The sequence below is a fragment of the Hemicordylus capensis genome, chromosome 4 (genome assembly GCF_027244095.1).
Source record: "Hemicordylus capensis ecotype Gifberg chromosome 4, rHemCap1.1.pri, whole genome shotgun sequence".
NCBI lineage: Eukaryota > Metazoa > Chordata > Lepidosauria > Squamata > Cordylidae > Hemicordylus > Hemicordylus capensis.
This window is the reverse complement of record NC_069660.1, coordinates 83422190-83448171: the sequence shown is the minus strand read 5'-3', so window position 1 is coordinate 83448171 and position 25982 is coordinate 83422190. Positions and strand designations below refer to the sequence as shown.

The 25982-nt window shown below is 45.8% G+C and overlaps 1 protein-coding gene and 1 long non-coding RNA gene across 6 annotated transcripts in view; one reads left to right on the top strand and one right to left on the bottom strand.

The window, feature by feature from the left end:
- SLC6A9 (solute carrier family 6 member 9) overlaps window positions 1-25982 on the top strand; it is a 65056-nt gene that overhangs the window by 22250 nt on the left and 16824 nt on the right. Inside the window, exon 1 of one of the 4 annotated variants that reach the window (XM_053251114.1) lies at window positions 8817-9085. The exons of 2 other annotated variants lie outside the window; for them this stretch is intronic. In XM_053251114.1, coding sequence (XP_053107089.1) covers window positions 9050-9085 — 36 coding nt within the window. In that variant the 5' untranslated portion in view covers window positions 8817-9049. Of the gene's footprint in view, window positions 1-8816; window positions 9086-13749; window positions 13862-25982 lie in introns of those variants that run through there. One more of the 4 variants, XM_053251117.1, reaches the window with a different exon arrangement.
- Window positions 144-10363, bottom strand: LOC128325401 (uncharacterized). Of its 2 annotated transcripts, none has more exons than XR_008307428.1 (3): window positions 10155-10363; window positions 4644-4777; window positions 144-685 (listed from the first exon to the last, which is right to left on the bottom strand). It is a non-coding gene; the product is annotated as an uncharacterized LOC128325401 (long non-coding RNA). The 2 variants fall into 2 exon arrangements; XR_008307427.1 differs by lacking the exon at window positions 144-685 and adding an exon at window positions 2628-3583.

Sequence of the window (25982 nt, the reverse complement as noted above, 5' to 3'; positions counted from 1 at the left end):
GAGCAATTGATTAATCGTACAATAATTGAGACCTCTGTATGTATATGTTTTGATACTCTATTTCCCAGTTCTGTTTTTGATTTTATTTTACTTTTATTTTCCATTTTATTTTTTGATTGCTGGTCACTGACTGTAATAATAAATTCTATTCTTTTCTTTTCTTTTCTTTTCTTTTCTTTTCTTTTCTTTTCTTTTCTTTTCAAAAGAACTTCTGCAAATCCGGTAGTCATCTTGTGGCAATGATTTCTAGATTTTTAATTGACTTCACTTGTACTAGAGATTATTCCTTATATTGTCCTTTGACAGAACATATATATTTTGCCATATAGCAAAGAAATATCACTGAATTACAAGTGTTTATTTGTTTATTTAAAATGTCCTTAGCTGCTTTTCTATAAAAACAAAATCCAAAGCAGTGTTGGCCAAGCTTGTTGATAGATTTTGTGTTTGATTCTTTGTTGAATTTTATGTTGCTGAGTTAGTTGTATGTTGTTTGAGCATTTTCACCATGGCTTAAGAAAGTTGTGATTCAGTGGTTAGGACTATATTTGCATTTTTATTTTAGGATTTGCTCTTCCAATGCGTTCTTGGCTACTCTACTGAAGTGACATCAGAACACTCCTCTCTCTGTCCTGTAGCAATGGGAAGTATTCCGCCTTGTCAGTAGCTGCTGTTGCTGGAGTTCCTGTACGTACAGAAAAGTTGTTGCATAGGTTGATTCAGTTATTGCAATTGGTTCCTGAATTTCACAAGCATGAAAAAGTATTTTACACCCATGGAAGAGTAAAGCCGACTCGATGGTGCTGCTTTATTTCCATGGGTCTGTTTTTATTTCACAAAAATGCACTGTGTTGTTTTGTTCTGGTATGTGGGGTTATTGTTGGCTTAATGTATATGTAGTGAGTACTGTATGCTCAGATTTCATCTCTGTGCAGTAGCATGGTGTCTTTTGCTACTTAGTTTTAAAAAAGCTCATTGTGCTGTCTCCTCTGCTGACATGCACACAGTGTGATAGAAATGGCAGGCTCCTTTACTGTCCCTGCGGTTTAGGTGAAATTGCCAGGTTTTCTGTTCAGAGTAGGCATTTGATTTTTGAGTAATTGAGCGGAAGCCTTGTCCTCACAAAAGGTGAATTGAAGCTATTTTTATTTGTTAATTCTTATGCCTGTATTTTGCTTTCAGCAATACAGCCTCAAAGAGGTTTATAACATATTAAAACAGTATAAAACAAAAACAATATAAATGATTTTAAAACCCAGTGACTATTGAAATACTCTTAAAACTCCATAAAACAATATATGCCCATGCATAACCCCTGCTAACTTACCCAAAGAGGCACCTTTTAAAAGTGGTGATTCTCTTATGTTTAGCGGCTTGTGGGTTGGTGGGAACTATTCCTATCCAGCCTCAGCACAGCATCCCTCCAGTGGCTGTGGCTGGTTTCTGCCTTGTGTTTTGTTTTAGACTGTGAGCCCTTTTGGAACAGGCAACCATCTTATCTGTGTTTTATTTATTTTTCTATGGAGACTGCTTTGAGGACTTTTGTTTAAACATGGTATATACAGATTTGCAGTACGAAGAGTAATTTCTAGTTTTGTTTTCATCTGGTGTGGCCCCATGTTGCAAGTCCTCCCTTCCCACTCTTGCCTGGTATTCCCTGGCATGCAAGCAATGCCCTTTGGCCAGAGTCTATCCTCATGTCCTGGGCTTGGAAATGTCTCGGGTGCTTTGGATTCTGAAACCCTTTCAAGCCTTGCTCCCACCTTACCTTGCTGTAGAGAGGCCAGGTTCGGACTGGCCCGCAGGGCAACGGGGCATATTCCCAGGGCGCCCCACCACACTCGGCAGCAGCAAATACTTTTACCCTTAAGCACCCATTCTGCTCAAAACCCGGCGCCCTCCCCATGTACATTCCACCGCCCTCTCAGTGCCCCCAGTCTGGCTCTGTAGAGAGCATGTGTCCCTCTCTTCTTGTGAAAACTGGGGGGGTGGGAGGAATAGGCTGGAAGAAAGGTTTGCCAGAAATGTGTCCTGCTGTAGGGTTACATATTGACAGGGTGCCAGGGCAGAATGTGATGTGCTTTAATAACTGCTAAGTCTTTGGGAGTAAATCTAGAGGATGTTTCCATGGATGCCGTAAGGTGCATGCTGTGCATGTATGTATGTGAGTGTGGGAAGAGCTGGTTCCAAACAACTGAGCGCTGTCTGCAATGGAGGCAATCTTTGCGAAGTTTCAATGCATGCTCATATAGTTTTAGTGCATGTTCCTTACTAGGAGACGCATGAGCACCCCATTATTCCTGGAGTTGTCACATAAGCACTCACCCTAGAAATATGGGTACCTAATTTGTCATCTTAATTTCAATGGGACTACTTTGAGTAACTTTCCTCATCGTGTCAGCCAGGTGTAGCTATTTGCACATATGCCTGTAGTACGGTTGGTGAAACAGATTATCAAAACACATGCTACTTCGTGACTTCCTCTTGATGCTACTGTAGGGGCAAAATAAAACTCTGTCTGTGCCTGACCATGGGATTTGGAGAGAGATATTGTGGTGCCATAAATCCATCTCTGAGAGAAAGAAAAAGTATGCAGATATTTTGTGATAACAATATGAAGACATGGCTTGTCTGGTTGTTTAAATCAGGCAGGTGTATCTTTCCTGCTTTAATTTTTTTAAGGCAGAATGTGCCCAGTATCCACTTTTACCATTTTCAGAGGAACAACTAGGCTTCCTGTTCAGCTCAAGATTATATTGCCAGGCTGGGTTCACTCATACTGGTGCCCTAAGAATCCATGTAAAATGTCCAGTACCGCATCATACACATTTTGAAATGTTTGGGCATGTCCCTTCTCTGTGCTGGTTATAGCTAGTGCCTATATTACGACGACATCTTCAAAATTCAAGAACAGTTTCACCTTGCAATTTGATGCCAGGATGCTTGGTTCCTGGAACATAAGTGTCTGCACATTTATTTGGACTTTGGAGCTGAAATTTTGCGGACTATAATTTCTGTTCTTTACATGAGGATGTGCATGCAAGGATACATATATCTTCCTTGGCCTCTGCTTCCGCCCCCTGACCTAGGATTCTCATTCTGGCTGATCTCTCTAGCTCCACCTTCTGGTTTAATTAAAATCTGCTACTGGCATGCCCCTCACTTTGCCTTTCCTGCCGCAGTGGTGGCAAGTAGGTTTTGAAGAGTGGGACTGGTTCTAAGCTAGCATTGCATGCTGGCTGCCCCCACATGTGGAAGCAAGTGGCAGTTCATTGCTGGATCATGTACCATCCATGTGTAGCAGTGGATGGCTCCTAGACCCATCTGGTCTCCACCGTCTCCTCTTCTCTGCACTCCTCTGCCATGTTCTGCAGTCTCATTCACGCCTCATTGGGCTCCTTGGACGATGATGCTCAGATGATGCTCAGAAAACAGCTGGGGCGCTTGAAGCTATTGTGGGGAGGTGGGGATGCTTAGCATTCTATCGTGAGCACTAGTGGCAGGAGCAAACAAGGCAGAACAAGGCAGGAATTGGCAACAAAGGATTCAGAAAATTCAAATCAGGTCCTTTGCATCCATGTCACTACAGAAAGGAGAGGTTATTAGATCTTTGACTGTCCATGAAAATGCATGTCTCACCAACTAACAAAACAAGAGGGGTAGCCTCCCTTATATTATATTATATTATATTATATTATATTATATTATATTATATTATATTATTTATTTATCCAATTTCTATAAATTGGATAAATTTGCCCTTCCAAAAATGGCTCAGGGCAGCTTACACAGAGAACAAACAAATAAATAAGATGGATCCTTGTCCCCAAAGGGCTCACAATCGGGGGGAAAAAACCATGACAGACACCAGCAACAGTTACTGGGGGTACTGTGCTGGGAATGGATAGGGCCAGTTACTCTCCCCCTGCTAAATAAAGAGAATCACCACATTAAAAAGGTGCCTCTTTGCCCAGTTAGCAGAGGACTATATACAATAACCTCATTTCCAAATCCTTTGGTTCCTTGGGAGGACTAAACTGATTTAGGAACCTCTTTTGAAGGTACTGAATGGGAAGCAATTTGGCTGAAACAACTGCCCAGATAAGGGAAGCAACATTAAAGATCGTACATAGATGGCATCTTACTCCAACCAAGATGCACTATATCACCAAAACATCTTCCCCATTTTGTTGGCAGGGATGTAAAACCAGAGGTACTCTCCTTCATTTATGGTGTGGTTGCCCATACGTGAAAGGCTATTGGCAGCAAAATTTTCATATAATATCAGAAATAGTCCAACTCAGTCTTCAGCCTGACCCAGTGTTAGCACTTTTATCAATTTACAAAAGTACTCACAAAGATATATCTCATAAAGATCTAATAACTCTGCTGCTGGCAACAGCCCAGATAGGTAGCTAAGCAATCCTCAAAGAGTCTATCCATTGAAAATTATCTGAAAAGCTAACCCATCAAATCAGGTTAGCTAAAGGAGAACAAAACAAAACAAGTCTTTGGAAAGATGGTTTCCATGTATTGAATACATTGATTAGGGATGGTCAGTTTGTAACCCTCCATCCACTCAAATCATATTTTGGAATGATGTTCTTGAATTTTGTTTTCAGTTGTGTCCTATCAAGTTGTACCTGCATATTCAGCAACCGACAATCTCTTCTTAACACTGGACTTGTTTATAACCTCAGGTGGCTCTCAATTTCTGGCTTATATTGGAGTTTTCTTGTATGTTCTTTTCCATTGTTGCACACCTTTTACACATGTGCTGTATTTGTTGAAAACAAAACAAAACATTGATTAAAAAAAAAAAAGAACAAGGCAGGGAGTGCTGAGACAAAAAAGGAAGCTCTTGCTGCTCCTGGGAGGAGCCCAAATTAGGGGGAAATATAAAGGACTTGACGTGCCTCCTTACCCACCCACCCATTTCACTGTTCACTATTGTCACCAGATGGTCTCGTCAGTACACGGTGACCTCACAAGTGGTTATCATGAGGATGGCTGTGATGATGTCAAGCAGAAGGGAGAACAGCAGGAGGACATGGCATGTGGTCCCCTGGAGGGAGGACAGTCTGGAATGGCTCAGTGAGATGACATGTCACTAAGGAATAGGCTCCCCTTCCCATCTAGATCACTGTGGAGATCCAACATCTTGCTTTCTCCCTCAGTGTTGGAGGTCACAGCTCACATAGGGTTAACTTCCTCCACTTTGCTCCCAGTAGACAGGAAATGTAGGAATTTCAGGTAGTCTCAGGTACTGAAGTACGTCCCCTTTTCCCAGCATGCTGCAACTTAGATTCCTCAGCAGGGCTGTCCTTAAGGCATGGCAAGCAGGGCCCTGGGCCCTGCTCTTTTATCCCCCATTAGAATTAATTGGAAGGGCGCCCCGCACTTGCTGATTTGCCCTGCACCCCACCAGGGCTCTCTAAAGACAGCACAGATTCTCTGGGGCTCTAGCCCCCTTACTACTAAACTTGGTGAGACCTTTTTCCTTACTAACAGCATGGATTTGATACAGGCAGGGGACACCTTAACAGTTTCCCTTTCCGAGGGGCCTGGCGGGGGGGGGGGTGGGACAAATGAAGAAAAAAAGCCCTTAAACGGCCCTGAGAAGCAGAGGAAGAAGGATAAAGGGCGCAAAGCATCTAAAAGTACTCCCCGCTTTCTCGCTCCATGACAAAAGCGAGCGCATCTTGATACAGGCCGCCTGCAACGACTCCCTGTCTTGCTTTTCCCACAGAAGGAAGGGACTTGGAAGGTCTAGTTAAGTTCAGTCCCCTGCTTCGAGCAGAAAACTGCTACCGCATCTTGGACAGGTGGCTGTCCAGCTTCTGCTTGAAAACCTCCAGTGAAGGAGAGCTCAGCATTGCATGAGGCAAGCTGTTACTCTTCTTTCCCAATAGTCCCAGGTGGCTTGTGCAGCTGAAGATGCTGGGGTGGACTCAGAGTGGAGAAGCGGTCTGTTGCTGGTTCATCCATCCAAAGACTTGGAACCAGTTAGGAGGAGACACTAGGGCAGTTCACATGATGATTACTAGGATAGGAGGTGCCTCCATCCTACCCTCCTAGCTGAGTGTGCTCCTGGGTGCACTCTTCCTACCCAGTTGGGACTTGACCGATGATCAAGCTCCTCGTCTCCCCGACCTTCTTTTTGTCTCACATGATAGCAAAACGGGAGTGCGCTGAGCTCCTAAAACTGGATAAGACTCATCTGCCCAGTTTACGTTCTTGTGAACTGCCCTACTGTTTGCACACAGGAAGGGCTGAGCCTAGCTGTGAATACAATGAGGATGGCAGTCACCCTGCATTCCTGCACTCTGCTGGCCAGTCAGAAACATAGCCACTGCCTTTTCCAATCAGCAAGTCTGATTGGGTTGAATGGGAAAGGTTTATGACTATGGAACACACACACACACACACACACACACACACACACACACCTACCCCTGTTTCAGAGCTGCAGGGAGATAGTCGGTTTTGACCATTAGGCAATGAGGCTTGTAGGAAGTGAAGGTTGTACCCCAAGCAGGTTGTGCTGCTGCATACATGCAAGCCTCAGAGTTGCTTCTTTGCAACTGCAATTTCTTCTCAGCTCTGGGGCTGGCTGGGTTTTTCAGGACCCCCGCAACAGGTGTGTGCAGGCAGTAGTCTCTGAGGCCAGAGGTGGGTCAGGCCAGGACTTAAATAGCCCAGTGAAGAGAGGATATGTGAGCACTGTGAATGAGAGGTGTTATGAAAACGGATCCAGCCCATGACGCCTGTCTCCGCGGAACCCAGCAAGGCTGTCATCCTCTGCCTGTGCCGGGTATTCCTGCTTCCAAGGAGCCCGGCCAGGCTGCAGGCACAGTCACTGAGCCTACACTGGGCTTGGGAGGGGGGGCTGGCTTAGAGAAAATCTCTATCGCGGCCTGAGTAGAGAGGAAGGTAGAGCCCACCCTGGCCTGCCTCTCCTCCCCTTCTAGTGCCCGGCTCCTTGCCCAGGCACTGTGGGGTCTGATCCCATCCGTGAAGCAGCTCCCCTTCTTCCCCATGCTAGCTAATTGAGGAGGAGGAGGGGTGGCCAACAGCTGGATGCTGCTAATGAGGCCTCATTAGGCTGAGGTCAGGCTGAGCTGGCTCTTTCACCACCCTGTGTGCCTGCTGGGCAGACGGGAAAGGGCTGCGCCGGAGCTGGACACAAAGCGGAACAAGAAGTGAAACCTGCAACTCCATCTCCGTATCACAGAGATCTGTTTTTCTCAGTCTCTGCTTTCAGCCGGTATTAGAGAGGCAGGGTGAAATGTAGTTGCATGTCGGAGTTCTGATAGTAGCAGGCAGAACTTGGCTTCAGGTCAGCCAGATTCCTTGCGCTGTTATTTCTTGCAGCCCTCCCTGAATGTGCTTATTATTGCCCCCACTTGGTTAACTTCACAGATCTGAATTCCACACCATGCCACGGGAGCCTAGCTCGGTGGGATGTGATCCAGACCTCAAAGCAGGTTATCTCTGATCTCAAAGTGTGGGGCATAGTTGGGAAGGGTCAAGCAGTGCTCTGAAAAGTGGGTGACTGTCAGTGCTTCGCAAGGGCAAGTCGGCATCATGTGCTTGAGGAGAGCAAATGGAATGAACTGCACGCTGGGGCCAAACTCCCATGTCAAGCCTCCCTCCTGCAGACCCAGATCTATTCTGGCACTGCCTTGCCAGCCCCAACTTCATTTGTCTGAAGCCAGGAAGTGCATGGGTTTTGCTGAGATCCCACACTGGTCTGGACTATCTTGGAGCCATCCGTTCCTTGTAGCTTTTTCAGAGCCAAGCTGTACAGGGCACATGTTATATGCTTGTTTTGTACACGAGGGCAAAATAGCTTTGGAGGGTGGCTTAGGTCAGGAAAATGGCCTGGGGTGGGGTTGGGGAAGTTAAATACCCCTGCCTGGTGCTTTCCAGATTAGTCCCTGCAATGGGATCACGGCATATCTCTGAGGTGTGCTTCCACACTTCCTGTGTTGTGACACTGCTGTCCCTACACTGACAGCAGGGTGCCGTTCACATTTCCGATGCCTTGTTTTGTGTTTAATCGTTGCTATTTATTGATAAAATGTTGTATGTCCGGTGTAAAAAGATTGCTGTTTTTCTGGGTTGTTAGTTTTCGTGAGACTGCTCCCCCTGCTGGATGCTTTGCTATTTACGTTTTGAATGTGATTTGCCTGAACAGAAGCATTTTGCCGCTGTTGAGCGGCTAAGCTGGAAAGTGCCCCTAAGTGCTGGTGATCCTGACCAATTTGGGGAGTCCTAGTTTTTAAGTGGAAATCAAAATGACAGGAAATAGAGTCAAGAATCTCTTACACCTTGGGTGGAACATAGGAACATAGGAAGCTGCCATATACCGAGTCAGACCATTGGTCCATCTAGCTCAGTATTGTCTACACAGACTGGCAGTGGCTTCGCCAAGGTTACTGGCAGGAATCGCTCTCAGCCCTATCTTGGAGATCCAGGGAGGGAAGTTGGAACCGAGATGCCCTCTCCAGAGTGGCTCCATCCCCTGAGGGGACTATCTTGCAGTACTCACACATGTAGTCTCCCATTCATATGCAACCAAGGCAGACCCTGCTTAGCTAAGGGGACAAGTCATGCTTGCTGCCACAAGACCAGCTCTCCTCCCATTTGGCCTTAATGAGTCCCCCCTGTGCCAACGAAGGGAGGAGGCTGCCTTTTGCCCATGAGAGAGGAGTCTTAATAGAAGAGGGAGGGTTGATTGTTGATGGGATCTCTTGCCCTCAGTGGGATGGTGGGGGGAAGAGTGAGAGAGAGGGAAAAGCAGCAGCACCAACCCCACCACCAACCATGTGGCTGGGTATAGGATGCTGATGGGTGCTGGGCTGGGCGGTGCTGGGTACTGGGCAGGCGGGGGCAGCATAGTGCTGGAGGAACTGAGCTGAGAGTAATGCCAAGTTCATGAGGAGAGGCAAGCACATTATCACCCCAGTAGCAGCAGGGCTGGATGCGAAGCAGCAGCAGCAGCAAGCGGTGGCAGCAGCTCTAGCAACGCCCCCAGAGATCAGGAATGAGCAGCCAAGGGGCTCCCTGCCCCCAAGAGCAGGTCAGTGGGGAGCCTTTTTCCGACAGCCCCGAGTGGGGAGGGAGCTGTTCTCCAATGGGGAGGAAGAACCGGTGGATGTGTGTGTGTGTGTGGGGGGGTGTCTGCATGTGCCACTGAGCAGCAGCGCACCTAGTGAGGGGCTACCGCTGTGCTGGCTGCCACAGCAAGTTACCATGGCGGGAAGCGGGGCGGGGGGCGGGGGGGAGAGAGGGGAGAAGTTAGTGCCAGAGGAGACTCAATGAAAGCTGGTAACTGCACTCTCTCAAAGCCTCTTTGTGTGCGGGCTCCCGGGGAGACAGCGGCAAGAGGTGAGGAATTGCCAGGCACAGTGGCCATTCAGGCATCCCTGCCAGGCTGTTTGTCATGAGGGTGGAGATGCACAAAGCCGTGTGGGGGCCCCAGCACACCAACACACAGGGCGGGGGCTCCTTGGCTGCTGTGCCACCTGCTTTGTGAAGCTCGGAGGCTGGCATTAAAGGCGGGGGGACGACGACGTGTAGGTAGGAGGGGAGGGGAAACTTGCTGTGTGCGTACGGGTCTCTTTCTCCAGTCGGAGTGCCCATAAGATGGCCTTCTAGTTTCTGGGGCTCTCGCCCTTGTCTCCTTGTAGGACTCCCTGCCTCCCCGCATGCATTTTGTAGCTTTTGGCTGGAGACTGGAAGTGCTTATCGTCACCACAGCTCATGCCCTGCGCTTTTGGAGTCAGTGTTGTTTATACTTTAAATTATCTGCCAGCTGGGGTTAGGGGGACCTGCCGTGTTCTCCTTTGGCCTGTAGAGAGAGCCAGAGAACAGCAAAAATCAATAATGAGCTGGTGGGCTATAAAGTGAACTTGCTACAGCAACAGGTTATGCTGGCAGACTTTTGTTCCCACAAGTTCTAAGCTTCCAAGGCTATGGGGTGTGTGGTTGGGGATCTAAACCCGTCAGTCTGTTCTGGGGGTAAACGTACACCTTCCCCACCCCCACCCCCCAGATTTCCCCCTTTAGAATTGGTTGTTTTTTGCCAACTTGCCTCTGCCCCGTAGAGAGGGGAGTATTTCAGAAAAAAGAAAACCTTAGAGATGTACCTGGATGACTGTAGGAGAGCTCACCCACTTATTCATTCACACTTTTCAGCAGTCACAAGATTAGGAGTATATTCAGAATGATGATGAATAGTCCTGTGTGTGAATCCACGTAATATGACCTGAAACCAGTTTTTCTCTTGTCTGACTTTGGCATCATCCCATGGCAATGAGTTCCGCAGATGAACTGCATATCCTGTGAATAGGTATCCCCTCCCCTTTTGTTTCGTGCCTTTTACAGCTGCCTGATAAATAAACATTCAGCAGATAGCTTTTCCCAACATGCAGGTGCAGTGATAGGCTGTGGGCAACGAGGGGAGGGTTTCTCTAGCTGAACGTTTTCTTGCTCATCAGTTGTTAAAAAGGCAAGGGATTCCTGTTTGGAAGGAAGATGATTACCCTAGTGGATGAGTCAAAATCATGAAACGTGTATAATCCCAGTAATGTGTGGAAATATAGCTCTGTTTTTTGGATTCTGGTGGGTTTTCCAGAATGTTGAGAATTATGGACCTTTACTTTTATTGTTGCATTTATTATTAAATGTTGTACTAGGCACTGAACAAAATTAAAAAATATATGTCTTTCATATTAGGACCATGAAAGCAAGTAGTACTCCTCTAGTTAAGGAATTTCATTGCCGTCCATCTCTCCTATTTTGCATAGACTTTCGCTGTCATTTTCCCTAGGGTGATGGGTGGTGTTCTGGTGTGCTCTGGAGCATATGCTTCACAAATCTATTTCCTTACAACATGGTCAACTGTTTAAAATGTTTTAATCAAGGCTGCCAATTGCCTCTCCTTGCCAATTGGAAGAAAATGGTTGTTTCTCCCTCCCCACCCACCTTGCTGTTGATGTATCACAAATTACAAATATTATTGGTATGTATTATCAGGTGTGAATGGGTTTTTGGTGGGCTAATAATGTTTGTATCAGCTGCAGTGGCACAGCGGGGAAGCAGCTTGCCTAGAGAGCAAGAGGCTGTTAGTTCAAATCCCCACCGGTGTGCTTCCCAGACTGTGCCTAGTAAATATATATTTGTAGTCACCTATATCGGGAAGCAGCGATATAGGAAGGTCCTGGAGGCAGATGCTCACTTCAGTGACAATGGCAAAGGCATCTCCTTATCCTGTGCGGGAGGAAGGCAATGGCAAAGCACTCCTACCAAGAAAACTACATGGCTCTGTGGTCGCCAGGAGTCGACACCGACTCAACGGCACAATCTTTCCTTTCCTTTTAATAATGTTTGTAGACTTTCCTGTTAGGTTGCAGTGAAGTATGATGAATTGACTTGAACTGAGGGGGAAAGAACAAGTACATGGGACAGGAGGGTGACTAGTGAGTTCTGAAAATTATAGTTTTTGGAAGAGGAATTAAGACATGTCTGTCTGTTCTGTGTCAGAGAGAGATATATAACATAGATACATCATTTGTTTAAATAGTAATTTAATGAATCTAATCACTTAGGTTTTGTAACTTACTTCCTTTCTCTCTCTAACTCTCTCTCGTTAAATCAGGAATATTAATAGTTTAATTAAATATATATTATATAGAGAGAGACAAGTGCAGACTGCTTTTTAGTGCTCTTGCTGCTGGCTGTTTATTAGCTCCACCTCTGCTCCAGGACTGGAATACAAGTAACTAAGGCCCCATTCAAAAACTGGCCTGGATCAAGGAATGGATTCACCAAAAACCCCAGACCTATAACAGGAATTCTAAAAAAAAAATTTAATTATTTTTTATTATTTTATCTGTAATATAAACCTCCTTTCTTAAAGTGTAATCTAACTTGTGATGGAGAATGAAGTATCCCCACCTGGATGCATCCCAGTCAAGCACATATTATTAGAAAAACTGTGCGGCGGATGCTTTGAATGCTGTGTTGCTGTCAGTGACACTCCACTCCCTTCTTGCCTCAGGAACACCTCTCAGTTGCCTTTATTGCAGTGCAGTGGAAACTGGGATTAGCACTGCAGCACTGATGGTTCTGTTGTGCCAGTGCCGGGGTCAGGGCTTAGGAACATAGGCAGCTGCCATATACTGAGTCAGACCATTGGTCCACCTAGCTCAGTATTATCTACACAGACTGGCAGCGGCTTCTCCAAGGTTGCAGGCAGGAGTCTCTCTCAGCCCTATGTTGGAGATGCCAGGGAGGGAACGTGGAATCTTCTGCATACAAGCATGCAGATGCCCTTCCCAGAGTGGCCCCATCCCCTAAGGCAGGGCTGCTCAACTTCGGCCAACTCCTGCAGATATTGGCCTACAACTCCCATAATCCCTGGCCCTTGGCCACTGTGGCTGGGGATTATGGAAGTTGTAGACCAAAAACAGCTGGGGGGTCAAAGTTGAGCAGGCCTGCCGTAAGAGGAATATCTTACAGTGCTCACGTGTAGTCTCTCATTCAAATGCAACCAGGGCAGACCCTGCGTAAGGGGACAATTCATACTTGCTACCACAAAACCAGTAGCCACCTAATGGTGCAGTGGGAAATGATTTGACTAGCAAGCCACTGCCAGAGGTTGCCAGTTCGAATCCCCGCTGGTACCTATATCAGGCAGCCGCGACATAGGAAGATGCTGAAAGGCAGCATCTCATACTGCGTGGGAGGAGGCAATGGTAAACCCCTCCTGTATTCTACTAAAGACAACCACAGGGCTCTGTGGGAGCCAGGAGTCAACACCGACTTGATGGCACACTTTACCTTTACCTTACCGCAAGATCAGCTCTTCTCCCTTGAGGCAAGAGGTCCAGCTAGGCCTTTAGAGGGGAGCATTTCAACTTGATTCTTGGTCAGACTGCAGGAACATGCTTTCAGTAACTTGAAGAAAGTGAAAATGAGCCTGATCAGCCTGTTCGGGAGGAGGCCATGGTAAACCCCTCCTGTATTCTACCAAAGAAAACCACAGGGCTCTGTGGGAGACAGGAGTGTAAAGGAGGCACACTTTACCTTACCTCTTGGTCATGCAATAACTTATCTCACACAAGAGGAGCAACCAAGACAGTTCAGATGCAACCATAAACCATAAAATCAGCTCTGAGAAAAACAATTTTGAACTTTTAAAACAAGTTCCCAAACCAACAACATTTTATTCAATTAATGCTGACTTTTCTCTGTGTTGGTTGTCACAAGAATTATACTAGGAAACATAAGCAATCTAAACTCGAAAAGAAAGCACAGCAGTAAAACCCACATTAGTTAATATTCCTTTAAGAAAAACTGTTGCTGAGTTATATTGACAGTGCCTTCCAACTAATTCATGTATAGGAATGAACTATAGGGACTGTTTCTAGTAAGCCCAGTCACTCCCTCCGAGTCTAAACTACCTCACAGGATTGTTGTGATAATAAACTGGGTGGGGCTGGAGAGACCATATATACTGGCCTTGAGCTCCCTGGCGGGAAGGCAGGATAAACATGTAATGCTAATAATGAAATAAATAAATGGAATGCAAACTTTGCAGAACCCCCACAGCTGCAGACTGTAAACAAATTTGCTGTTTGCATAAGGGCTAGAGAGTCAGCAGTACTTGGAATTTCTCCCTCTTTCCTCTCAACATACAAAGACCTCTGGGTTTCCACCGCCACATTCCTTGAAACAGCCACTCTCCAGAACACTAGAAGATCAGAAGCTGGATTCTGGGCAACATTCCCCAATTTTTGGTCACTTTCGCACTTGAGAGTCTCCAGTAGGTTTCCCTGCTGTCGCTCTGAAGGTGATGATTATAGAAGCTGATAGACCCCATTTAAGGGAAATTTTAGGCCAGATGGGTTGCAGCCTGTGGATGCGTAGGGGTGAAGTGGGTTGAGCAGAGCTGCGTCCCTGGCTAACTCCTTTATGCCTGTTTGGAAGGTTCAGTTTGCCCATTTATTTTTATCCTGTGTTTGATGGGTTGATGCATAGATTTAATCAGGTCATATGTTCCCCCCACAATTGCTTTCTTTAGCAATTTAAGGTTCAGCTCTGGGTGCCAGATGGAGTCCAAAGCAGTGTTGCAGTCAGTGAAGCAGACAAAAAATTTCCCAGGTTTTTAAAAAAAATGTTTGCTAATGAGCACATACAGAGAAGAAGCAAATTCCACAAATGGTAGCTTATTTTCCAGCAAGATTGCTACTGTGGCTTTCAAAGGTTTCTCTGAATTGGGATTTCTCTTTAGGTGAAGCTGCTGCAATGCACACTGATATTTCTGTAGCTTCTTGGCTTGTGGAGTGGTTTGCAGGCAAATTAACCCACCCATATCCCCATCTCCTGGCTCAAATGAATCCCCCTTGAATAGCTGCTTACTTGAGGATCCTTCAACCCTGCAAAACTGACAATAACATCTGAATCAGTAGCTTATATTTGTTCAGTTCCATGCAAAAGAACTCTTAAGAAACACTATCAATACAAGAGGTTTTATCTCAATACAAAAGGGTTTCCAGATCAAAATTTCAGCATTAAGGGCACTCAAGAGGAGTAGGGTCTGAAATAAAAGACAACATTTATTTTCTCTGTACTTGTGATGCTTTTGGAGCAAAGGAGATTCTCTTCAGATTGAGGTTATCCCTTAAAATAAGTCCTATCTAGTAACTCTACATTTGAGATTTGATTAAATAGTGTGTGAATAGTGGCATTGGATACAAGCAGCTGGGAGTCATGTGAGGATAATAGATTTAGACAAAAAATTCATTCTCCTTCACTCACTTTTTCTTTGCCAAACACTGTTATTGGGAACCTGGGACATAGGTCTGTGTTATCAGGAATATGAAATGAGAGTGGAGCTAGCTAAGATGTGCAATAGCACACGCTTGGAATATAAGTGACTGATGTTGATTCAAAATAGCTGTGTAGTGTAGAGTAGGACCACACACCATTAAGCAGACTTCTCTCTAGTGCTATTGCATGCAGTTTCTCCTGACTGTAGGCACTGCTCAATCACTACGGGATCTTTCTCTGCAAGAGTCCAATCAGTCTCTTCTTTGAATGTGCAAGATTTGCTGCCTCCCTCATTTCAACAGGTTTATCTTAATTCAGTACCCATTAAACCATGCTGCATTGTGAATTCATAGTGTGATTAAATCATCATCATCATCATCTAATTAACTAAGGAATAGGATATGCCCTAGAAGAAGTTCCGCAGAAGAATAACAAGAGCCGAACCAATTTTGGGAGTGGCTGAACAGAGCCCCTGGTGGCGCAGTGGTAAAACTGCCACCCTGTAACCAGAAGGTTACAAGTTCGATCCTGACCAGGGGCTCAAGGTTGACTCAGCCTTCCATCCTTCCGAGGTCGGTAAAATGAGTACCCAGAATGTTGGGGGGCAATATGCTAAATCATTGTAAACCGCTTAGAGAGCTTCCAGCTATAGAGCGGTATATAAATGTAAGTGCTATTGCTATTTGAGGAATAATGTAATGATGACAAATCCTGGGCACTATGCTGACCCTGGGTACTAATTTTAGTTCCAGTTCTTGTAGTTTCCAAAGCGGTTTACATAGACAATGAACTAACTAACCCTGGACCTAAGCCATTAAAGGCTTTATAGGTCATAATCAGCACTTTGTATTTCGCTTGGAAACATATCGGCAGCCAGTGCAATTCTTTGAAAACTGGTATTATGTGGTCCCTTCTGGTTGTGCCAGAGACCAACCTGCCTGCTGCATTCTGTACCAGTTGTAATTTCTAGACTATGTACAAAGGCAGCCCCATGTGATGTATAAGCCAAAGCTGATAAAAAGCACTCCTGGCCACTGCCTCAGCTTGAGAAACCAGAGGGAGTTTGGGATCCAGGAGCACTCCCAAGTTACGTACCTTTAGGCATGGACAATTAGGAACATGGGAAACTGTCCTTCTGTTGAGTCAGACCATTGAGCCATCTAGCTCAGCGTTAACTACAGTGACTGGCAGCAACTATCCAGGGTTTCAGGCAAGGGTCTTTCCCAGCCCTATATGGAGATATCTGGGATCGAACCTTCTGCACGCAAAGCACATACTCTGTCACTGAGCTATGGCCTCTTCTTACTCGTTTATAGAGTAATCTCTCTAAGGCAGCAGGCATCTTTCCCAAAATGCCTCCACCCTGTTTCAAGAAGCCTGCATGCAATGTTTATGCCCAGTGCTATCTTGGAAGTGCTGTCCCCTACCTCCCAGAGGATGAGACCACCAACCAGGTTCAGGGTGTGGGAGTGGACAACATCTTGTAAGCACTCTCCACACTGCTGAAGGAAGAGGAGGCAGCGGCGGCGGCCAGTGTGAGGTTGGTGATGACTTGGGAGTTTTTGCCCTAGGCAGCAAAAAGATAAAGGGCAACCCTGCCCATAAAACACAAATCTCTTACTTGGATTCGGAATTCTTAATATCACCAGCATAACTGGACACATTTTTCCCCTTGGAGGGCTGCTTTCACACCACCAGCTCCTGGTCAAATGTCTGTCTCCGGTGACAGAAGCCATCATGCAGTCTGCAGATAACATGTTTATGAGCTTCTTAGTAGCAGTGCCTCTCTGGTCGAGGTTCCATGTGATCTTTTGCTAAAATGTTGAGGCTCCAGTCTCAAGAGCAAGACCCTCCCAATCTATGATTTAGTAAGAATAAGGCAAAGGGGCTACCCTTTGTCTCACTGAGAACCAGCTGCAGCACTATAAATAAGGGCAAGCTCCGGAGTCCTTTAACCAGCAAGTGCAGGTCAAATGTGGAAAATGTTCTCTGGGAAGGTCTGCTGCTTCCTCCTGAATTTAGTGGAAAACAAGATATTTTTAAAGAAATAATGTGTACCTTCCTTGTAGCTCCCAGTCCCGTGCCCAGGGAGGCATTTGCTCTGCCCATAACATATCATTGGCACTCAGAACGATGCCTTTCCAGTTCCTTTCACACTAAAGATGTCATTCTGTGAACAGGATGATCCTGCAAACACTTGTCTTTGTATTGCTGATATAAACTGAGCAGCTCATTTTCTGCTTGCCTGCATTGCTCCAGTGTTGGAGGCTTTTGTGGTGATGTGATGTGTGGGGTCAGGTGAGGCTCTGGTCAACCCAAGACCATTGAGATCAAAAGAGGGATTTCCCTTGGCTCCCAACTAGCCACTACTTGCCACCTGGCTCCTTGCCCAGGCCTGCTTCTCTTCCCTTGCCGCTGCAAGGGCAGCATGTCCCTTGGGAACCACTTGCCGGAAGGGGCTGTGCAACTGGCAAACGTTTCTCAGGCATAAATCTGGTGCCTAATTGAAGTCTCCTTTTGGAAGCAGCCCAGTGCCCGACAGTGAGGCTCACCAGTTGAACTAGCAGGTGAATTAGCATGAGAAAGGGGGCACTGCTGGTGAGCTCTGATGGATTAGCATGGAGTAGTGTAAAAACTTCCTTCCCCTTCATGCCTCTGAAATTTCACTGTGCCTCTGGGAGAAACCACTGGCAACCCTGATCTATCATCACCTGGGTCAGGCTTGGGCAACTTCCCTCCTGGGGCAAATAGCAGCCACAGGGCCTCCAGTCTGATGGTCAGTGACATGTTTCCTCTGTTCCAGAGTACTCACAGAGTGAAAGCAGAGTAGACACATTTGGCCTGCGTGCGCAACAGTGTGTGCACACCCCCATCACATCCCTGCAGTCCCTCTTTATCTGTGCAGTGAGAATGTCAGCCATTATTTACAGTTGATATTTAGAAAACAAGTGTGGTGTAGTGGCTAGATTAGGACTGGGGAGACCGAATTCAGTCCCCATTCAGCCATGAAACTCACTGGGGGACTTTGCCCAGTCACTTATCTCTCAGCCTAACCTACCTCCCAGGGTTGTTGTGAGGATAACCATTACTATGTGCACTGGTCTGAGTTCCTTGTTGGAAGAACAAATAAATAAACAATATGGCTCATTCTGCCACACACAGAATTTGGTAGAAATCTGTGGTTCCACAGTAGAATAGGAACTTCTTAGAATTATTATTCTAATAATTTCCTTTCACTTCAGGAGACTTCTGGGGTGCACCGGGCCTCATTGCATATGGACAGAATTCTCCTTCTCTGATGTGGCAAGATGATGTTATTGTACCATGTCAGTTCAAGAAATCCATGTATGCATAGCGAGCTCCACAATATCTCAGAAACCTCCGGAGTTGCTGCATCCCCCATGAAATGCCTAGGTTCTGTTAAGTACTAATCAAAACTGAGAATAATAGAATCATAAACTGATTCTGAAATGGGATTACAAAATTTGGCGGACTTCAGAAGAAAAATCTGAGTCTGCGCTGTACGTTTTCTGTACTCTTTATTCTGATAATCCACCCATCACATCACTACAGTTCTCTGAACTGGGAGAGCATTCCCTAAGACTGCATATGTTGGGAGTCTCTGGGTTTCTGCTTTCCTTATACTGAAAGATATCCATCCCATACATTTGGGGGAAGAGTATTCTCTGCACATTCAAATTTGGGTGCCTGTCTTAGAATTCTCATTTTTGTTTCATGCATTTAGGGTTGCTAACTCTGACTGAAGCTATTTTAGGACGGTCTTTGTTTTTCAGATTTTTACCCCCAACTTTTTCACAATAGCAAGCTCTTAAATCTGCAGGATTGTTTTCAGTGGTCTGCTGGAGATAGATGCCCACTCTTGGGGGAGTTGGCAACCCTGGCATCTGTACATCTTCATATGGTTTTCACAGGTGGTGGTTCTTATCCGTGTACAGTTGCATGAGAGCCAGTATTCTTCAGCTAAACTGGAATAACAATGTTGCCTTGCAATTCCAGTAGTGAGGTGTGTGTATGTGCATGCATGTAGCCACTATTTTTGACTTGGCCCTAATAAGGAGCTTGAAGAGCCCTCTGTGTTTGGTCTGAAGTGCCTTCGTGATCAGTGCATTAGGGGCAGGATTGCGTACCAGATGCACGTTCATAGTTAGGACTAGGACGTCTGAGAATTTGGCATGCTGAGAAAATTAGAATGTTGTGTTTTTTTACAAGTTATTTTTCTTGCCTTCATGATTGCAGAGAAGAACATAGGAAGATGTGTGCAGAATTCAGGCATGCAGGCATACATACATACAGTATGTACATCACATGACTGTTAGGGGCCACACTCCTCGTTCCAGTGCTGTAGTGCCTTTTGTGCCATTAAAGATGACTGCACCTCATCAGACACAAAGAGCACACAATATCGTTCAAAAAACCATGAGTGTAATCCTGTTGACTCTGCCTGTACAACAGCATACAGGACCATCCAGTCAAAGCTAGCATAGTCCCGTCCCTCCCCCCATCATGTCAATTTCACACGGCATTGCTGATTATACTGCCACGCCCATGCATGCCAAAGCAAGGCCTTCTGTACTGCTCATGGAGACATTCAGCGGCTCATTCTTTTTCAGGGCCCCCACAGGCTTTACTCTTGGGGTTTTTTTCCAGGCGTAGCCTGTACACTTGGGCCCTGGGAAAGAATGAGTTGTGGGTGCTCCTAGAGGAGGCATGGAAAATCTTGCCTTGGCATGTATGGGCTGGTCAAATTGTTCAGTACCCTGGCCACATTGCAAGGTGGCAGATTGCTGCAATCAACTTGGTAGCAAAGTGAATAAAAATGGACCATGTTTGAAAAAAAGAAATCAACACAATTGTAGAGAAACTCTCTTCTGCCCAGTAACTACTAGCCCTTGTTTCTGGAAAGTTCTGGGCAGTTAAGTCTTAAGTGTCCTCCTACTGGGACAGAGAATGCCAAACAGAAAACCTAATTTTGCCATCGCTCCTCTAAGAACATGTAAATTAATTTGTAGTTCAAATGTAGACTGCATGACCAAAGGTTTTAGATTAGGCTCCTGGATAAGTATAAAAGTACTATCTGTCTGTCTATCTATCTATCTATCTATCTATCTATCTATCTATCTATCTATCTATCTATTTAACATATTTAACATATTTAACATATTTTTATTTAACATTTAGCTGAAACAGATAAGCTGAAAACAGGTATGTTTTCATTTGTTATAGCAACCAAATAGTCTGCAATCTTGTTAAATAAATATGTGAATTAGAGAGCTGGAAACTTTATTTAAATCTGTGATTTAAATTGGTCCTTGTTCTTGGTGGTGTAAATCATGCTTTAATTCAATTATTTAGATCACTTTGTTTAAATCAATCCACCCTGCCTAGCCAGGAAGGGGAAGATTAGACTAGCTTAAGTGGGGCTGTTCTACATGTAGCCAGCAGGAGTACACCTCATTTCATTATAATACTTCCAGTCTGGTGAGACTTCCTATCTCGGCAGTGACCCAGGACAAGAGGGCAGATCTCTAGAATCTTGGTGAAATAGCTGGCACCAGGATATGGTTTTACCACATCTTCCAAATGTCTGTTTTCATGCCAGGAAGTTTGTATTTTATAGAGACGTTATCCCAAGTTCTTCTAGAGGAATATGTTGGCCACTTGACTAAATAACAAAAGCCATATCCCTGGCAAAGAAACAGATTAAAAACTTTTAAAACAGGTGAGATAGCTATCCTAGGCCAGGCCTGCTTTTCTCTTGTACTTATGAATGCGTCATCTTTATGTTAATATGTTCACTTAAAGAGAGAAACTACAAGGTAATAGCTGACAGCTGGACTAAATTACTCATAAGTAAGTAGTCTCATTGAAACTAATGAACAAATTATGCATAACTAACTTGGCCCATTAATTTCAGTGGGAGTACTCATGAGTAACTTGGTCTGGATTGTATTCATTTATTCTTATTTATTTTTATTTATTGCATGTGTACACTACCCCAAACTTCTGTCTCTGTGTGGTTTACAACAACATGAGGGAGGAGAGAACAGACCCCTTGTAGAGAAGAGGCCAAGGGTATCCACATGCCCCACAGGCGAGGGTGGGGGCTGGGAGGCAGGACCCAAATGTTAAGGGTTGTTTTAGCCAGTGTTCTGTAGGGTTGTGATTGTGTGGGTCAAGCTGCATATTTAATGTGTAGTTTCAGCCTGCTATGCTTGTTTATCAAACAAAAAGAGCACACATGGGATCTGGATCAGGACTGCCGTGTGAGGGGAGTGGGTTGTTTTTTTTAAAGAACTTTTGTTCCTGCTATGGTCATTAATCAGACTGGGTTTTCACATATGCTGTTTACCTAGAAGGAAGCTTCTACTGGCACTAATGGGACATACTGAGGTAAAAACTCTTTTAAAAAGTAGAGTTGCCAGCCCTTGGGGATTGGCCTGGATTCTCCAGGAAATGGCATCAATCACGAGGTGATGATTGAAAGCGGTCCTGAAGATTGTGATGGCTTGATATTGGAGAAAATATTGGGGGAAATGGGGGTGGGGAATCTCCAGAAATAGCTTCAGCTGTCAAACCTATTAAGAGGGGTTGGTCGATAAAGGTCTGCCTGACATGCACCTTAAGAGTTTTTATCACTCTCTGGGAGTCAGTTCACGTGTTTGCCTCATGAGGGAATGCATGGAACCAATCTTTAACTGCTAAGGCCATCACATGTCTTGATGGCCAAAAAAGGCAGTGGGACTGATTCCTTTCAGTACCTGACGGAGACAGAGCTGCTTGGAAATTGATCCCAGTTCTCACCTCTCCTTAACAAATGGTCGCAGCAGTGGAGGATTGATTCCAAACATTTCCTTATTAAGACCATCAGACAAATTGGCGCTAGGCTTCCATAGATTATTGGGTCCTAACAGACCAAGAAACAGCAGTGCATGCTGGGAACTGCCCAACTCAGTAGGCTAGCTTGATGGGTCTAGCCCCTCACTGTGCTCTTGTTGGAGGCCTCTGTTCGACAGGCCACCACATGGCCAGAGTGAGCCAAGCTCCTATTAATTAGACAGAACAGAAGCCTCATTAGCGCTCACTGTGATTTAGTCAGATTAGCCTACTCCGAATGAGCAGTCTGCATTAAAAAGCCAGCAATGGAGGGTCTGACCTGTATCTGACAATAGAGCTGCCCCAACTCTTGTTAGCCTGTTTCTTTTGCCACAGGTTGGCGTGTGTCAGCTTGGCTGGCTGAACCAAGAATCAAACCATCCTCCTGCTTCATCAGTGCCTTGCATGGCTTGATGTCTACCTTCAGCCAGCCAAGCTGACACACGCCAACCTGTGGCAAAGGAGCCAGAATATCAAGAACAGTGGGAGCTCTGTTGGTTGCAGGACACCCTGGAGATCCTTGTCAGAATACCACCCCACCATCATGACTCTTTATGGGGAAGGCTACCTGACCGTGTACATCATTCCTACGAAGTGCTACGTAGCCAGGCTGGCAACCCCTTTAATTGCGCAGGCGAACGTGCCACGCAGTCACATGCGGCTGCTGCCTGAACATCTCGTCCTGAGCGCCCCACCCCCACCCCCACTGCCTGTGCTCAGGGAACATGAATGGCCGCAAGCACCCGGCAGGGACTCAGTCAATGTGGGAGGAATGGGGGACATAGCGGGAGGGGAGCTGGGAACGCACTAGTTGCTTGATTTACAGCATCTGGACTCACTGCTTCCGCGGGTGAGGGAAGGGAGGGGGAAGTAGCTCTTCCTCTCTTTGCCCCAGATTCCCTGCTGTGCCATGGTGAAAGGCCTTTTGGTCTAAGGGGAAGGACACGGAGGGGCCTCTGCTCTCTATTGTTATACACATCCTACAGAGCCAAGAAAAGAGTCTGCCTTCAGGTGGACACCGATGAAGAACCAGAATTGTAATAATGAACTAAACTTGAACGCCAAGAGTGAAAATCATGTTCTTTTTGTGTGCTTTCTCCAAAAATCACTGCTCTGTGCTCTAAACTGTTCTGGAGACTCTGTAAGAGAATACAGCCCTCCGTTGTGCACTCTGTTTTTGTCTGCCATCGCTTGGCCAGGCTCATGTTGTGCCCATCTGACCAATATCAAGTGGTCCAGAGCTGCTAGCTTATGCCTGCTTTGGAAGGGTGGTGGCAGGAGATCTACATTCTTGTGTAATAATGACTTGGCTGGAGGGAAGAGGACGTTTGAGTCAAAGTAGCCACCCAGATTAAAGGCCTGACGTAGAAGTTCTAATGTAGCTTCATCCATAAGACATGAGGGATAATTTCTGCCAGTTCTTGAAACACAAAGAGCCATGTGGCACCTGAAAGGCTAACACGGTTATTTTAGCAAAAGCTATCATGGTGGATTTGAGCCCCTGCCCCCCAATCACATGTATTAAGTTATATCCTCAGTGGTCACACACACATGGCAATGCCTCTTTCTTCACATTTGTGTAATGTATCCACTTACGCTCATATTTGCATAAACAAGCATTCGGGGAACCCTTGGGTGGGCGTACATTTATTTTCATTTGGAGAGGGAGAGGGGGAGGGGAGAGGGACTGCCATTCTGCTTGAGTTCAGGAGAAGAGACACGAGACCCCTGAAGGCTGTATTTTGCCATAGCTTTTCAAATAAGGAAATCGTATCCCTTCTTCCTAAGATACAAACGTATCCCATAAGAGTAGCACACCCATGCTTATAATCTCTAGTCCCCAATACTGAGCTGCTGAGTTCAACATAGCTCTGGTACTGCAGGGTCTTTTGGAATGCTGGCTGGACCAAGGGCTTGACCTCTTTACGCCAGCCTCTTATTAATTAACCTCTTATTAACCCCTTGAATATGTAAATAAGAGGTTTATCTGTCCTATAGTGCAAAGCGTCTACTGATGACTTCTGCAGTGTTCCCCACAAGACTTGTGTTATGTAGCACGTGGGCTTCAAGCTTCCCCTGTGTTGGGGTAGATACAGTCAGGAGTACAGATTATGGAGAAAGATTGGAATAAGGATAGCAGGCTGTGGTCCTGCCCTCACATGGCTTCCCAAGCAATGTCAGTCGCTGCTGGCAAAGTAGCAGGATTGGAAGACAAGACAACCTCAGGTCTTGCTGAATTAGCAGTTCCTGGGGGAGATGATCCTGGAGGTTGTCTGTGACTCATGCTTCTTTGCTCCCACCAGGCCTTGTGCTCTGGGTCCCCATTGTACTGCAGTCCCCCTCTAGGGTCAGTCCTAGTAGGCATTGCTCTGTGGCTCTCCTGCACCCTGCTAGTCCCCCCCACCCACCCAGTTAGGGCAGCAGATGGCTCCTTGGCAGCTTTGTGCCCAAGCGGCTGCTCTCTCTAATTGAATGACACGGTTAGGTGCACAACTTGCCGGCTGCCAGCCCCCTCCCTTCCCAGTGGCAGGAGGCAGAGCTGAAATGACGGCTTCCATTTGCTGAGTGCTTACAGCAATTGTAGCAATCAGCGGGCAGCCATGTGTTAGCGTACAGGAGTGTGCTGCATGCATTGGGATGGGAGCAAAAGAGGAACCTCCACCAAGGTCCCTGTGAAATGACCCCAAGGTCTTGTTGGCGGTTTGTTCATCTAAGACGCAATTGAGCCCAGGAAGCAATGTCTCCTGCCCAGCCGCTTGGAATCTTGGGTGGTGGCTGGCCACTGGACTCTCAGGCAGTGGGGACCAGGGACATAGCTACAGTGGAACAAGGAGGGACACATTTCCTATGGCCCCTGAGGGCCACCCGCCCACTGGCTGGGTGACAGCTTGCTCTCTGCTCTCCCCCTCGCATCTCTTTGAAGACGGTGAAGGGCCCATCTTCACTTTTTGTCCCAGGGCCCTCTCCAACTTTGCTATGCCCCAGTAGAGACTTGGCATGTAGGACTCAGTACACATTTCTACAATACTCACTTTTCTCCTTTCCTGTAATAACCCCAGCTGGCCTGTCTCATAGGAAGAGGGGCTGCACTTGGATGCCTACCATAGGAACAACTGTCTGTATTGCTGACTGGGTGTGAGATGTACAGCATAGGAAGCAATACCTTTTATTAGGCCAAATGGAGGTCCCCAGAAGAAAAAAGCTTTGGACCCTCATTAGCAGCATAATTTGATGGCTTAGATTTATACAGTCATGATTCAAAGGCTGTCATCATAAGGTTGTTGCCCTGAACTGATAACCCATCTGCACCAACTGGAGAATTTCATAGTACTTTAGCCACACCTTTTCACTCTCCAGCTTGCATTATTGCCAGGTCACTTTGCATCTCCACTTCACTAACTAGAGATTCACAACTCTGTTGTTACTTATTTGATCACTTATGAGTGATGGGTGAGAGAGAAGATTCAGCAGCCTGTAGGTCTTGTCACAAATTGCTGAGCAGCTGTCTGTTCACTTGAACCTCTTATTAACCCCTTGAATATGTAAGTAAGAGGTTTATTTATTACATACGTGATTTCCCCCCACCTCTCCAAAGTACAAGGCCAGTACAATGTGGCTAACAGTCAAAATATTAAAATGAAAATGAAAATACGAATATCAGATAAAACATTTTAAAAGTAGCAATTAACATAGCATCTCTGATTAAGCAATCTAAAAGCCTTGTGGAATAAAAATGTTATATTAATAGAAAATTAAACAGTTAAAAGGTGCAAGAGAGGAAGGCCTATCCTAGGAAGCTGAAATGAATTTGGGGACTGATATATCGAAATCATGTATGGAGACATGTACATTGACTAAGAGATTGAATCGGAAAGGCCCATTTCAAAATTTACCTGTGTCACAGACTTCCTCAGTGACCTTAGGCAAACACTCTCATTCTCAATTCTGCATCTGCAGTGCTAGGATATTAATATGGACCTCCCTTACATGGTTCTAGTAAGGTGCTTTTGCTGGAAAAATGAATGGCCCTGGGCCCCAGAAGTATTTGCAGGTGAGGTGGGTCACTTCTGCCCAACGGCCAGTGGGAAGAGGGGGCAGAGTGGGAGCCATGGCCAGCAGGGAACTGTTGGTCCAAGGCAGGAGCAGATACCTACCATTCGCTCTGGATGAAAAAAGCCAGACTGTGCTTTTGAGGAGCATCTCCCTTTCCTTTGATCTGAAAGCTGCTATTGTTGATGTTGGGCAGT